At 48.0% G+C, this 15,000-nt stretch overlaps 1 protein-coding gene across 1 annotated transcript in view; it reads left to right on the top strand.

Annotated features, from left to right (window-relative positions):
- The window catches only part of b4galnt4a (beta-1,4-N-acetyl-galactosaminyl transferase 4a), a 137,354-nt gene that overhangs the window by 98,079 nt on the left and 24,275 nt on the right, over positions 1 to 15,000 (top strand). The window contains 1 exon segment of the mRNA XM_056598837.1: positions 13,976 to 14,054. Coding sequence (XP_056454812.1) covers positions 13,976 to 14,054 — 79 coding nt within the window.

Below are 15,000 nucleotides of genomic sequence, written 5' to 3' on the forward strand. Positions count from 1 at the left end.
TTTATCCCCTCGTCTGTCACCCGCCCACCGCGGCGTGGAACAGGATTCCCGCTCATTAGCTGTATCCTCACGCGAGCGCCTCACAGCTTACGTACGCAAATTGTTTGAACTTATACATTTGCCTCTGTAATCCAGTCTGTGATAATCACTGCCTTGTTTCAAATTCCCCCCCCCCCCCCCCCCCCCCCCTCCCGCGACATCTCTTTTGAAACATCACACGGCATCAACAATTAGCTTTTGTCATGTTCCATATGCTGCCACATGCCGTGCTCTGATGTCTTCCTCGTCCGACACGCTGGGAGTGGTTCTGAGTCCTTGGAGGCTGGTTCAAGGCAAGGCTGATTGGCAAGCGGCATTCTGGGTAATTAAATGACCGGCCGTTTAAGGGCAACTTTCCTGTAGTCCAGTGGCTCTCAAACTCATTATACTAGTGTACCCCCCCACCCGCCCTTCACCGGCACAAACTATTTTTTGGTATGAAAAAAGCTTACGTTTGTGTTGTATGTGCGTTCAATTTGGCATTAAAGCATTGAACATTAAAATTGTTCAAATGCTCACAATTTAGTGGGAACATGGGCCTCTGCTTCATGCAACTGTTGTCAATTTTCTCACCAAAAAAAATGCCCAACGCCAGGGGATTGTCAGAGCATGTAGAGGTGAATCCCATTCAAATGTATTCTTCCTGGGATGATGGGAGAGCCCTTATGTGTGATTTCTTGTTGGTGTTACTGTGTGGATTGTTTTATGGGATGTGAATGTTAACTTCCACCTTCTATGCCTGAGGACCCCCTTAAAAACACGCTGCCGACTCTCAACGGGTTTATCCTCTAATTAATTTAAAATAAGACGCTCCAACTGTTTTCTTTAACAACAACCAGACACTTATTTGTACAGCCTTCAGCTATAAGCACGTCACTGTCTCGGAGATGTGCCAGGGAGGAGCAGGTAAGGGACGTCTTGATCAAGGTCAAGGTTTTCCTACAGGTCATCTTTGATCTACATCTTTTGATCCTTGATCTACAGGTCATCCTTGATCTATTGGTCATCCTTGATCTACAGGTCATCCTTAATCTACGGCTCGTCCTTGATCTACATGTCATCCTTGATCTATTGGTCATCCTTGATCTACTGGTCATCCTAAATCTACTGCTCGTCCTTGAGCTACATGTCATCCTTGATTTAAAGGTCATCCTTAATCTACTGGTCATCCTTGATCTACAGGTGTTCTATAGGCCATCCTTGATCTATAGGTCATCCTTGATCTATAGGTCATCCTTGAGCTACAGGTCATCCTTGATCTACTGGTCATCCTTGATCTGCAGGTCATCCTTGATCTATAGGTCATCCTTGATCTACATGTCATCTTTGATTTACTGGTAATGCTTGATCTACTGATCATTCTTGATCTCCTGCTCATCCTTGATTACTGGTCATCCATGATCTACTGGTCATCCTTGATCTACAGGCCATCCTTGAGCTACAGGTCATCCTTGATCTATTGGTAATCCTTGATCTGCAGGTCATCCTTGATCTATAGGTCATCCTTGATCTGCATGTCATCTTTGATCTACTGGTCATTCTTGATCTACTGGTCATTCTTGATCTCCCGGTCATCCTTGATTACTGGTCATCCATGAATAGAATAGAATTTTTTTTTGAGTAAATCACCCTTGGTGATTTACTGGTCATCCTTAATCTACAGGTCATCCTTGATCTACAGGTCATCCTTGATTTACATGTCATCATTGATCTACTGGACATCCTTGATCTACAGTTCATCGCATTCAATTAAATATTTAAAGCCTAAATAAAATAAAACAAGAGAAAAGATGCATGGGGATAGCACAGTGATGGAGATATAAGGCTAATGGCAGATTTACTTGATTTAATTTAAGTGGTATTTAGATCCAGATCTTTAGAAATGTTAATAGTAGCCCTGGGAATCCTTCCTCACCCCTGGCGGTAAGCAAACCCCAATTTGAGGCCATCAAGGCCCTCTGTCAAAATGGCCGCTGCATCAACATGTCAAAGGGATCAGTGAGAGCCTTAAGGACTCTGTCTGTCTGACTCTGATTTTTTTCGTGTGAGGTGGAGGATTATACGAATATAAGACCTGCAGTACTGCAACAAGAGCTAATGATCTAATGGTGGGGGGGAATCCTTTTTATCTTAAAAGACACAGAAAATTGAGGCCTCAGGCCAAAGTACTTTATAAAACATTTATTTTTCGGCATAGATTGCCGCATAATAATTAAGATGTCTCCCTTTTCAATGTCCAATGGCCCAAAGATCTCTAAAAACTTTGAGGCAAAAGATGACAAACACAGATCACAGGCCAGTCCTTGTAGAAAATCTGACGTTATCTGCACACACCAGGCTGGCTCACAGTCAGCTCTGGGGTCCCTTGGTGATGCCGACTAACTAGGTTTATGTAAGCGCCTCAGAGACTGTGTGAGGTCCAGGTCTGTGCTGGCCCCTGTGTGGGTGTATCATCTCATTTCATAGTCTGAGGGCCGCTCGGAAAAATGAAAGAACATGTCTGCACACGTATGCACGCACGCACGCACACACGCACGCACGCACGCACGCACGCACGCACGCACGCACGCACGCACGCAGGCAGGCACTCACACACACACACAAACACACACACACACACACACACACACACACACACACACACACACAAACACACGCACGCACGCACGCACGCACGCACGCACGCTCGCTCACTCACTCGCTCACTCACTCGCTCACACACTCGCTCACACACTTGCTCACACCCTCACACACACACTCACACACACACACACACACACACACACACACACACACACACACACACACACACACACACACACACACACACACACACACACACACACACACACACACACACACACACACACACACACACACACCTTCATATCAACGTGGCTTTTAAGCCTGCTTGCTTTTTTCTTACAAATATCCGGCCTCTCTCCCTCAACTGTCTTCATAGACCTCAAAAAGTCTCGCATGATCAAGGTCACCAACAGATCACTGACCTGTTATTGACGTGTGACTGATAAAGTGTACAGCGGTATTTTACAAAACATGAAAACGATCTGCTTCCAAGTATTGAGCCGCCCACTCTCTCTCTCTTTGTCTGTCTGTGTCTCTCTCTACTTCACAGACACTCTCACACAGCTCAGCACCTCTCGTGGGTCATTTGGGTTCATCCCTTTCTAATGAAGTGCTGTCTTGTGTTCTCAGGTGTATTGTTTTATGACCCAGGCAATCTGCCTCATTCACTTTATTTCCCTCCTCCACTCTCTATCTCTCGCTCTATCTCTCTCTCTCTCTCTCTGTCTGTCTGTCTGTCTGTCTGTCTGTCTGTCTGTCTGTCTGTCTGTCTGTCTGTCTGTCTGTCTGTCTGTCTGTCTGTCTGTCTGTCTGTCTGTCTGTCTGTCTGTCTGTCTGTCTGTCTGTCTGTCTGTCTGGCTCGGCGCTCTCTCGGCTCTCTCTCTCTCTCTCTCTCTCTCTCTCTCGGCTCTCTCTCTCTCTCTCTACCATCACTTTGTCTCGACTTTATTTTTTCTATTGCTCCTACTGTGCGTGCAGGTGTGTGTATGTGAGTGTCGTCTCTCGTCCTCGCCCATACGCCTGTGTGAGTATGCAATATTGATGCCCTTTGCTGGTCCGTCTGGTCGTTGTGCAGTTCTTCCAACAAGCTTAGATCATAAAGCAGAGCCCTTCAGGAGATATCTCCCTCCTCGGCCATCTCTCTCTATCATTCTCCCTCTCCCTCTCTCCCGCCCTCCCCCCTGTTCCGTCGCTCTCTCTTCCTCTCTCTTACGATGTTGATCGGAGAACAAGCGTCTCATTCCTTTGCTTCGCATCTCAGAGAGCCCGGGGGTTTGCGCCCGGTTGTGAGGAGAAGTCTGGCTCCCACCGCAAGGAAAACAGGAAGTAGGGGAGACTCTGGGTGTTGTCGGCGGCTCCTGCGCGCCACACACGCCTCACACACAGGTTTCCATTCTCCTAGAGGAGGTCTTCAGAATAAAGAGGGAGCTGAAGTGGGTGAACAGGGAGTCTGACCAGGAGCCCCTCCCCCAGTTGGTGCAGAGTAATGTTTGCACCAAAATAAACCCAGGCAACGACAGCAATACGCACCCGAATGTTCCAGAACACACCCACGCTCCGCCATTGTTGGCAGACTTCCTGCCAGATTAAGACCAAAGAATGGCTGGCATATGACAAAATAGGAAATTTTTTGCCTTGTCATATCCCAAATCTGACTTTAAATGGTAAATGGACTGCATTTATACATTGCTTTTCTAACCAGTGGCCACTCAAAGGGCTTTACAATACTGCCTAACATTCACCCATTCACACACCGACGTCGGTGTCAGCCAGGAGGAGCCGGGAATCGAACTAGCATCCTTCCGGTTACCAGCCAACCCGCTCTACCTTCTGAGCCACATAATGCCCCCCCTCCCTTATTTAGAGAACAGGGGGGAGGGGGCCATTCGCTCTCTCTCGCTTCATATTTGCTTCGACCCGTGTCCCTGGAGGCGGGGGTTGGAAGGCGCCTAATTGGTTAACAGTGAAGCTACAGTGGGTTTCAAATCAACGCCATTCAGACCGGCCGCGGTAGAGAGACACTGATGAGGCTCCGTCCCCTCTCTCTCTCTCTCTCTCTCTCTCTCTCTCTCTCTCTCTCTCTCTCTCTCTCTCTCTCTCTCTCTCTCTCTCTCTCTCTCTCTCTCTCTCTCTCTCTCTCTCTCTCTCTCTCTCTCTCTCTCTCTCTCTCTCTCTCTGTGTGTCTGTCTCTCTCTCTCTCTCTCTCTGTGTGTCTGTCTCTCTCTCTCTGTGTGTCTGTCTCTCTCTCTCTCTCTCTCTCTCTCTCTCTCTCTGTGTGTCTGTCTCTCTCTCTCTCTCTCTCTCTCTCTCTCTCTCTCTCTCTCTGTGTGTCTGTCTCTCTCTCTCTCTCTCTCTCTGTGTGTCTGTCTCTCTCTCTCTCTCTCTCTCTCTCTCTCTCTCTCTCTCTGTCTCTCTCTCTCTCTCTCTCTCTCTCTCTCTCTCTCTGTCTCTGTCTCTGTCTCTGTCTCTGTCTCTCTCTCTCTCTCTCTCTCTCTCTCTCTCTCTCTCTCTCTCTCTCTCTCTCTCTCTCTCTCTCTCTCTCTCTCTCTCTCTGGCCTCCGTCCCCTGTCTCCACCCTGTATCCCCTGACGCAAATGAGTTGTCTTCACTAGGATCTCTCCTCCGCCCCTTTCGGTGTTTGGTTCCCAGTCCAGGAAATAATCACTATTCCTAAAATCCATTGTTCTTGTTTTGCCTGCCTCTCATTACATCCTCCTCCCCCACTCCCTTGTTTCACTTAATGTCTTTCTTTACAATTCCTCCCTTTCCATTTCTGCTGTTATTATTTTCTCCCCCTTTAATTATTTTCCATCAATTAACTCTGATTGATTATTTTACGCCAGAGAGAGCGTTCACGTCAAATCGGCTCAGGACTGAGGACACATCAGTGTGTCCTAGACAGGAAGTGCTTAGGAGAATTAGCAGTCGATGATATGACGTACGCCCATGAGGTCTGAAGTTCCCTAACAGCTACAGCTCCTGCTCTAAAGGGTCTAGCCATAGGGAACGAGGGAGCGGTCGCAGGCAGTATTGGAACAGTGAGTCGGTCCTCATTCACTGTTCCGGTGGGAAACTGAAGATGGCCTCTCCGTGACCTTTGACCTGAGGGCTGATCCGATGAGGGACAGCCTGAGAGGGTTGGAGGTCAGCTGACTCGTCTCCAGGCTGACATTTGGCAGGGGCAGTGTTCTCTCCTCAAAACCTGCAGGAAATGACATTTACGCTCAATTCGCCACACACAAGTGGGTGTGGGCGTGAATGTGAAGTGTGTGTGTGTGTGTGTGTGTGTGTGTGTGTGTGTGTGTGTGTGTGTGTGTGTGTGTGTGTGTGTGTGTGTGTGTGTGTGTGTGTGTGTGTGTGTGTGTGTGTGTGTGTGTGTGTGTGTGTGTGTGTGTTTGTGCGTGTGTGTGTGTGTCTGCTGTTCTTCTGCACCAGTTTCTATACCAGGGTCTGTTTCTCACTGTTCATTCCTTATTCTCTCTAGGCAACTAGCAATCATTTTCAAGGTCGATTTCTCCTGATCAATCGATTCATTATTTAGTCTCGGGAATATCTGAAGTTATGCAATCACAAGTTCCCGAAGTCCAATGGGATCTACTAAATTTGATAGATCCAAGCAAGCAGCCCAGATAAACAAAGTATTCATTACCTAATGATCCATGAACCAACTATTAGAATTTCTGAAGCATGAAGAAGCAAACGTTTTGAATTTGTACTTAATAAATTACCATAGTTATTACTGATAACAAAAATGTGATTTCGCCAATTTCTTTATCCCTGGCCTGAAGTTTGACTAGGCTCATGGCTGCGGCCCTAGTGTTGCTACGCAGTGCAACTAACCTAGCTGTGTTCTCTGTACCCGTGGCTTTTTGAGCTCGAAACCGTTACGGTTTCGATCTATCCGGTTTTGCAGTATCTCCGTAAAGACGAAGCCAAGCGAAACCGGGTAGATCTGTAGAAACGCTGTAGTACACATGCCTGGCCCATAAGGGGCGCTGCTTCTGCTACAGAAATCCTTGTTGTTGTGAGTTCTGAGACTCCGCGGGCTTAACAGTCATTGGCTAGAGGGTCGAGGGGTGGGGCGATGACGTCATGGTTTACGGTTTCAGTCGGTTTCAGGCGTCCACACGAATCCAAAACGAAACCGGGTAGTTTTGAAACCACCTCCGAGGGTGGTTTCAGAAGTTTGCGGTTTCGGTCAGCGGATTCGCCGGCTTCGTGTGGACGGAAGGCCGAACCGTACAAGACCTTTGCGGTTTCGCCATGAAATCGGCTTCGTGTGGACGGGGCCTCTATAGCCTCCTCCCTTACCCCCCCCCCCCCCCCCGCACTTATTGTAAGTTGTACGTCCTCGTAGTTAATGTACGCACTTATTGTAAGTTGTACGTTCTTGCACTTAAAAATAGTGCTCAGCATTGTGTAGCATCTTATCCTAGCTGTCTTTATTGTATACGGGGAATGGGTTAACCTAGAGATTGTAAGTGCTCGGCACTCGGTTCAATGAACACCCTTATTGTAGCAACAGCGATATTGAAAGTCGCTTTGGATAAAGCTGTATGCTAAATGCCTAAATGTAAATGGAGATGTAATATCATAACATTGATAGCCAATGGCTGGGCGCCAGCTGCACCCCCAGGCCTTAGCTCCCCACCCCCCCCTAGGCCCTTCTGCCCCGTCGCTGCCTCCCTTGCCTCCACCGAGAGGCCTGGTTGCAGAGAACGTAGTGTCGCTCCACCGTGGGATCTCACTGTATCTATAATTGAATCACTTAAGCGCTGCCGACTATTAGCCGGCCGAAGGACTTATGGCTGGAGGTGGGGGGGGAGACGGGGGAGACAGGGGAGAAAAGAGGGGGGGGAGATGGAAGGGAACGGGCAGGGAGACGGCAGGAGGTGGAGAGCGTGCTAAGAAGTAAGAGCAAAGAAAGAAAAAAATAAATCTTCAGAGGAAGACGAGAGACAAAGATGGGGGAAAGAGAGAGGCAAAGAAAGAGTGGAGGAAGGAGAGAGAAAAAGTAAAAGGACGAAAAAGAGGGAGATAGGAGGAGGAAGGAGAGAGCACGGCTGTACCAGCCTACATGACATCATAGGAATACAGATCGAGTGTGCGCCAGCTGAATGCACCACTTCTCAGACTTTAGTGGCTCCCTGCAACTCACATGACCCCATTAGTGGCTGTGGGTGTGTGTCTGTGTGTGTGTGCATGTGTGTGTATGTCTTTGTGTGTCTGTGAGTGTGTGTGTGGGTTTGTGTCTTTAAGTGTGTATGTGTGTGTCTCTGTGAGTGTGTGAGTGTTGTGTGCAACTTCATGCCTTTGAGTTTCCTGTGTTTGATGTTGTATTTGTGGGTATGTGTGTGTGTGTGTGTTCACACGTGCGCGCACGTGCCTGTGCGCGTGTGCGCGCTCAAGCGAGTGTGTGGGTTTATGCATGTATTTTTGCATGCATACTAATGCGACCCGCTCCGATAAGTATGCTGGGTGGTGCGTGGCTCTCAGGCAGCTTTACCTCCGCCTCACCCCGCGTCCCCTCCCTGCTGGAGGTAATTGGTTGGCGAATGTGAACGGAGCCGGCAGAACCACGCTGACCTGTGAAGACGGCCCCGTCCCTCAGGAAGAGGGCTTTACCATCTGTTTTCTTAAGTACGACTGTGGTGTGTGTGCGTGTGTGTGGAGGGTGTGTGTGTGGGCGTGTTGGTGTATGTGTGTGTGTGTGTGTGTGTGTGTGTGTGTGTGTGGGTATGTGTGTGTAGGTACATGTATTGTTTGTGTGTGTGTGTGTAGGTGCATGTATTTTGTGTGTGTGTGGGTATGTGTGTGTGTGGGGAGGGGGGGGGGGGGGGTGTGTTTGTGTGTGTGTCGGAGGGGAGGGTATTTTGGGCAACCTATCAAGCTTTGTATTGACATAGCTGTCCCATTGTTTGATTTGCATTTGTTGGTTTTATTTGTGGGTGTATGTGAATTTGTGTGTGTGTGTGTGTGTGTGTGTGTGTGTGTGTGTGTGTGTGTGTGTGTGTGTGTGTGTGTGTGTGTCTGTGTCTGTGTGTGTGTGTGTGTGTGTGTGTGTGTGTGTGTGTGAATTTGTGTGTGTGTACATATGCGTGTGTGTACATATGCGTGCGTGTATGCGTGTGAGCACGTGGTTGCTTGTGTGTGTATGTGTGTGTGTGTGTGTGTATATGTGTGGGTGTATGTGAATGTGTGTGCGTGTGTGTGTCTGTATGTGTGGTCAATTGTAAGACCGTGTTAGTGGTTGAGCAGCATGAACACTTGAATCTCTTCACGTCATCATCAGCGTTTCTCTTGTAAAGTTTGAAGCGATTGTGAAAGTGTGATTGACTTGAATGTTTGAGTACGGCTGCTGTCAGGAGACAGCAGGTTAGTGAGACGGATGACCTGGCCAATCAGAACAGCTGCTCCACGTCCAAGGGCATATGGTTGCCTTTTTTAATTTAAATTAGTGGATAATACCTACATTATGCACGCACACACACGCACACACACACACACACACACTCACACACACACACACACACACACACACACACACACACACACACACACACACACACACACACACACACACACACACACACACACACACAAACATTTGTGCACCTACGCACGCACACACACACACACACACACACACACACACACACACACACACACACACACAAACAATACATTAACCTACACACACACACACACAGGGACAGGTATGCACTCCAAAATAATGCACACAGAAATGCACACTATTGCACATGCACACACATGCTCAACGACATTCACGCAAACATGGCAAGCATGCATACACACACACACACACACACACACACACACACACACACACACACACACACACACACACACACACACACACACACACACACACACACACACACACACACACACGCCTCCCGGCACCATGGTTCTAATTAGCGTGTTCTGTTGAGCCGCAGTGTAATTAGGATCCATGCAGAATGGTCTAAAGCGTCTGTAATGAGAACAACACACACCCGGGCTCTGTCAGGACCAGGCCTCCATGCTAATGAAGGTACAATAGAATAACGAGAAGGAAAACAAAATAACAAATAATAAGATGTGATAGGCTGAGGTGAACGTGTGAGTGAGTCTGTGTGTGTGTGTGTGTGTGTGTGTGTGGGTGTGTGCATGCCTGTGTGTGTTTGTGTGTGTGCGAGCCCGTGTGTGACTGTGTGTGCGATTGCGAGTGTGTGTGTGTGTGTGTGTGCGTGCCTTGTATGTATTTGTGCAAGCGCGTGTGTGTGTTTGTGTGCAGGTGCGCGTGTGTGTGTGAGTGTGCGAGTTTGTGTTCATTCACGTGCGTCCGCGTTCGTGTGCGTACGTGCGGGAGGCCAGAGACTTCCGAGCGGCGCTCCTGAATATATCCGTTGTGAGGTCGATGAAGAGAGTGTTCCCGACAGAGGGACTACTTTGTCGGAGGGGCCCCGGCTCTCCCAGTCCAATGAGCAGCGAGCGGCTGACGATTCAATAGACTTTTGTGTCCACAAAGCGCGTGGACCTCCACGTATCTCCCTGTGTATCTCCATACTCCTTTGTCTCGGGTTCTCTTATCGGCCTGGGCCCGTTGAAGGGCTCCAATTAGACAGACAATTAGCGGCTCCACTCATCCTGTGAGTCACTCGCTAATAGCTGTTCCTCCTCTATCTCTCGCTCGCCCGTCCCTCGCTCTCCGCCGCCGCCGTTTGCCTGTCTTTTGTGCTGCGTTTGAAACGGCCGTGCGCATCGCCATCGTTTTTCCCAGCGTCGGGTTTTTCCTCTCCAGCACACAATGGACCGAGCCGCTGCCTTCTCTGTTTGACTGTTCGTTGTCGAGGTATGCTCGCCTATCGAAACACACGTTGAAACTTCCGCTCTGTCTGGCATATTCATTCTTTAACACATTCGGTCACTCACAGACACACAGTCTCTTCTTGTTTTCCTTTTTATGTGTGTATTTGTCTTTGTTTGTATGTGTGTGCGATCATTGTGTGAGTGAGATATGCTACGTACATTAATCTCAATTTATTTACTTTTTGTGCATGCTTGTGTGTTTGTGTGCGTCGGTGTGTGTGTGTGTGTGTGTGCATCGGTGTGTGTGTGTGTGTGTGTGTGTGTGTGTGTGTGTGTGTGTGTGTGTGTGTGTGTGTGTGTGTGTGTGTGTGTGTGTGTGTGTGTGTGTGTGTGTGTGTGTTTGTTCATGCTCTATTTGACCTTAGATGAACCGCAATTCATGACCAACCGTCTTTTTGAAGTGGTCAATCTATTCATTAGCGTCAACTTTTCCAAACATTAATAAATAATGTCTTCTTTCATCTCCACAGCGGGTTTCCTGGGTGCTTTGAATATCTTTAAGAAAAAAATCTGTACCACACGACTCGTTGCTAATATCCAAGTTGTGATGTGCTAACACGTGCGCTAACAGACGACAAGAACAGGACAAAGTCCTGTAGCATAGCGTGCTAACAGACCTTCTTTCAGATTCCGTCAAGGGGAAAGAATCAATCCTCCAGCAACAGCAGAGACAAAAACCCAGCATTCCTCTCCCATCAACCCCTACCTTGAACAGCTCGGTGGCCCACGGGATTACATCACACTATGTAGATCACCGATATGCAAACTCACAAACCTCGAGCCACACACTCTATCTCCTGCCAACATCTCCTCCCACGCACGGACAACGCACCATGCCACACGACGCGCCTCATCTGAAATCGATTTCCCAGGCATGGCGCCCGCTCAGCACACCGCACCACCCCTTGTGCCATGAGTCACCCCCGGTGCCCCCCACGGTGCCCCCCACGGTGCTTGCTCAGCCCCCCCGAGCACGACGTTGTTTAATGAGTAGGGGCCACGGCTGGGGCCCTGGCTCTTAGTACGGGGCCCTTGAGATGCCCTGATTGCTGTTTCAGCAGCATCGGCGGATGTTCTGTATTCATGAGAGTGACCTTAGTGGCCTGTCACGCACACCCACCATGATTTATGGGATAAGGAGGTGCAGGAAGAGGAGGAGGATGAGCACCTATATCTGTCTGCCTGACCTGCTCCGTCGCTCACACACACAAACAAATGCATGCATGCACATATGCATGCACAAACTCATACGTGCTCACACACACACACACACGAATGCAGGCATGTACACACATGCACTGACAAGCGCACACCCACACACGTTTGTGCACTCACATGCAGGCACGCACAAACAAGTAGATGCACACACACACATAATAGCATGCACACACACATGCACAAGCTCCTACGTGCTCTTACACACACACACAAATGCATGCATGTACACACATGCACTGCAAACGCACGCCCACACAGGTTTGTGCACACACATGCAGGCACGCACAAACGAGTAGATGCACACACATATACTAGCATGCACACACACACATGCACAAGCTCCTACGTGCTCACACACACACATGCACACAGATAGACAGCTGACAGACAGGCACACACACACACACACACACACACACACACACACACACTTGTGGGTACACACACACACACACACACACACACACACACACACACACACACACACACACACAACGCACACATGCATAAGCCATGGCTTTTCATCATTCATGCTTCTCTTTTCCTCAAGCGGTCGTGGTGTACATGTGCACCAGAGCCCAGTCACCGGACGAGATAATTGGATTCATTTCACTATTAACGAGCTGCGTCGGGCGGGGTCCAGCGTGCGTCTCGAGCACGTCTGCTGATAAAAGAGGACATGAGCGCTGTCTTCGGAAACAGCAGACAAACAGGAGAGGGAACAACACTCAGACCCCCTCGGGAGCCACATGAGAGCACAATGAGAGCGCATGAATATGAAGACACTCCGAGCAACTCTGAAGTTAAGCACCGCCGAAGGCTGTTTCACAAGTCTGCCGGCTGTGGTAAACACAATTACCATGGTTTTTGTTCATGGGTAAAGGTTTGCCAATTATCCCCTTATCAGGCGTGAATTACACATTCTGCACAAAGGAAGCACTTTTAACACGCGTGTACGTAGACACACACGCACGCACGTTCTAAATCATGCTTGGTCATTGAAAAACACAGCCATGTTTTACTGGATGCCGTTCCTGTGGTCGTTGTGCAAACAGAGGGGGAATGCATTTGGTGATTAAATAGTCTGCTTGTGTTTGGCAGGAATAAACACACAATTATAATCACATTTTAGTTTTGTTTGTTGAACCAAACAAAAACACTGAGAATATTACCATGCCCAAAGCGTAGGTGTTCCCTATGTGTTTATAGGCACTCCGGTAAGGCCATAATGGCCGTTTAGAGTGTGCTTCTTCAGGGACAAACAGGTTGAACACCCCCAGAGAGCTTCTTTGGCACGACATATTCGCTCGGTTTAACTGCTAGATGTAGCCAGCCTATTTCTCCTGTGAATTCAAAACCCTATCCTAAACATAGCACCTGCTGCCTGTCACTAGGCTAAACGGCATGGTAACTAATGATATAGTATAAGAGTATACCTTTCCCTCTGCAAAGTGTCAACCCTCACATGGACTCACCTCAAAGGGCGCACATTTGTAAGGTTGTTAATGTGTTGTATTACAATGCAATGCAAAACGATTCAATGCACCACAATACGAAACCTTGTGAACATGCAACCTCTGCACATTCTCTGGTAACAGAGAATGTGCAGAGGTTGATTCCACCAAGTTGATTTGTATGTACCCTATCCATTTGTGTTGGTCATGTTGTGGTGCCTTTCCCTCTGTTGATTGTGCTTGTCACCGCCTGCTGTGAACAGAGATCCCTTCTGGGCCAATGTAGATGAACCGAACGAAACTGAACAAAGTTGATAAGCGATGATAACACTTAATAATTACAGCCACCGTAATCAGCTTAATGCAACGCTGATTGCTCCGATGTGACTGTTGGCAATACTTCAAAATTTTCGACATGTGCAGAGTGTAGTCTTTGAGTAAAGCTCAAATGATGGAAGGATTTGGTCAATGATGATATCAATATTTCAGATCATTCAGATTTCAGAATAATTCATTGCATTTTATATGGCGTTTTTCGAGGCACTCGAAACGCTGTACGTGCCCGTATCATAGGGAGATCATTAAAGTGGGCCTCAATGCATTCATATCACATAGGATAGCGTTTGACGTGTTTATAGAAATTATAACTGAGTTAACTGTCCGCAGGAACCTCAGGAGGTAATGGTTTGAAACATGTTCTTTATCTCCTCTCTCTTTCTCTCTCTCTCTCTCTCTCTCTCTCTCTCTCTCTCTCTCTCTCTCTCTCTCTCTCTCTCTCTCTCTCTCTCTCTCTCTCTCTCCCACAGCCTCATCTCATCCAGGCGATATTACTTTGAGGTTCTCCACAAGCAGGACGATCGAGGCTCAGATCACGTGGAGGTCGGGGTGAGTGGACGACTTTCTCTTTATTTGGTTCTCTCTCTCTTTCTCTCTCTCCAATGCAAACATCACCCGCAAGGCCTATTTGAATGCACCAATACTGGAGGCGTGAAATTACAAATGGGCTTGGCTGCAATGAATGCAGTTAAATGGATACAAAATGGAACATTTTCTCCCCCCCCGTCTCTCTCTCTCTCTCTCTCTCTCTCTCTCTCTCTCTCTCTCTCTCTCTCTCTCTCTCTCTCTCTCTCTCTCTTTCTCCCCCCCAGTCAGTTTCCCCTGTGGTTCTCTCCTTCTTTAACAAACAGCATCATTTAAGTTTACTTTCCTTTTGGTCGCTTGACCTTTCAACAACCAATGAATAGGGTTTTTCTTCCCAGCAAATCGCTCCTTGCAAACAAGCCAAAGAAAAGCTGTGTGTGTGTCAGAGTAGGAGCCATTTGTGTATGTGTGTGCGTGCATGTGTGTGCGTGCTTTTTTGTATGTATGTGAGTGTGTGTGTGTGTATATGTGTGCGCTAGTGCTGTGTGTTTATGTGAATTGGAGAGAACAGGTAATGGCGGACCCCTGTGGTGATGACATCACCGAGGGGGGCGCCCGTTTGTTGCTTGTCATGATGACCTCACGGAGATCAAGGTGACTTTGTTCAAACCTCCGTCCACTTTAGCCTCCTCCTGTGTTTGAGCGTGTGCCTAGTAGGGATGGGACCGAATATCCGATTATTCGATTATTCGTTCCCGAGGGTCAAAGTAGATTTTTAACATTTGGACTGTAACCTGTTATGTGCACGTTTGCACATAACAATCAATCTCATGGACCTAAATAGCAGTCACCCTTGGGGTTTTGTTACCCCTCAGAAAACATAGATTTTCTGATATTTTCAACCACTTGTTTAAAAAGTACAAGATGAGTTTCATGAGAGAGCGCACTGAGCTAATCTCATGGTGAAACC

This window comes from Gadus chalcogrammus, chromosome 9 (assembly GCF_026213295.1).
Source record: "Gadus chalcogrammus isolate NIFS_2021 chromosome 9, NIFS_Gcha_1.0, whole genome shotgun sequence".
NCBI classification, from domain to species: Eukaryota; Metazoa; Chordata; class Actinopteri; order Gadiformes; family Gadidae; genus Gadus; species Gadus chalcogrammus.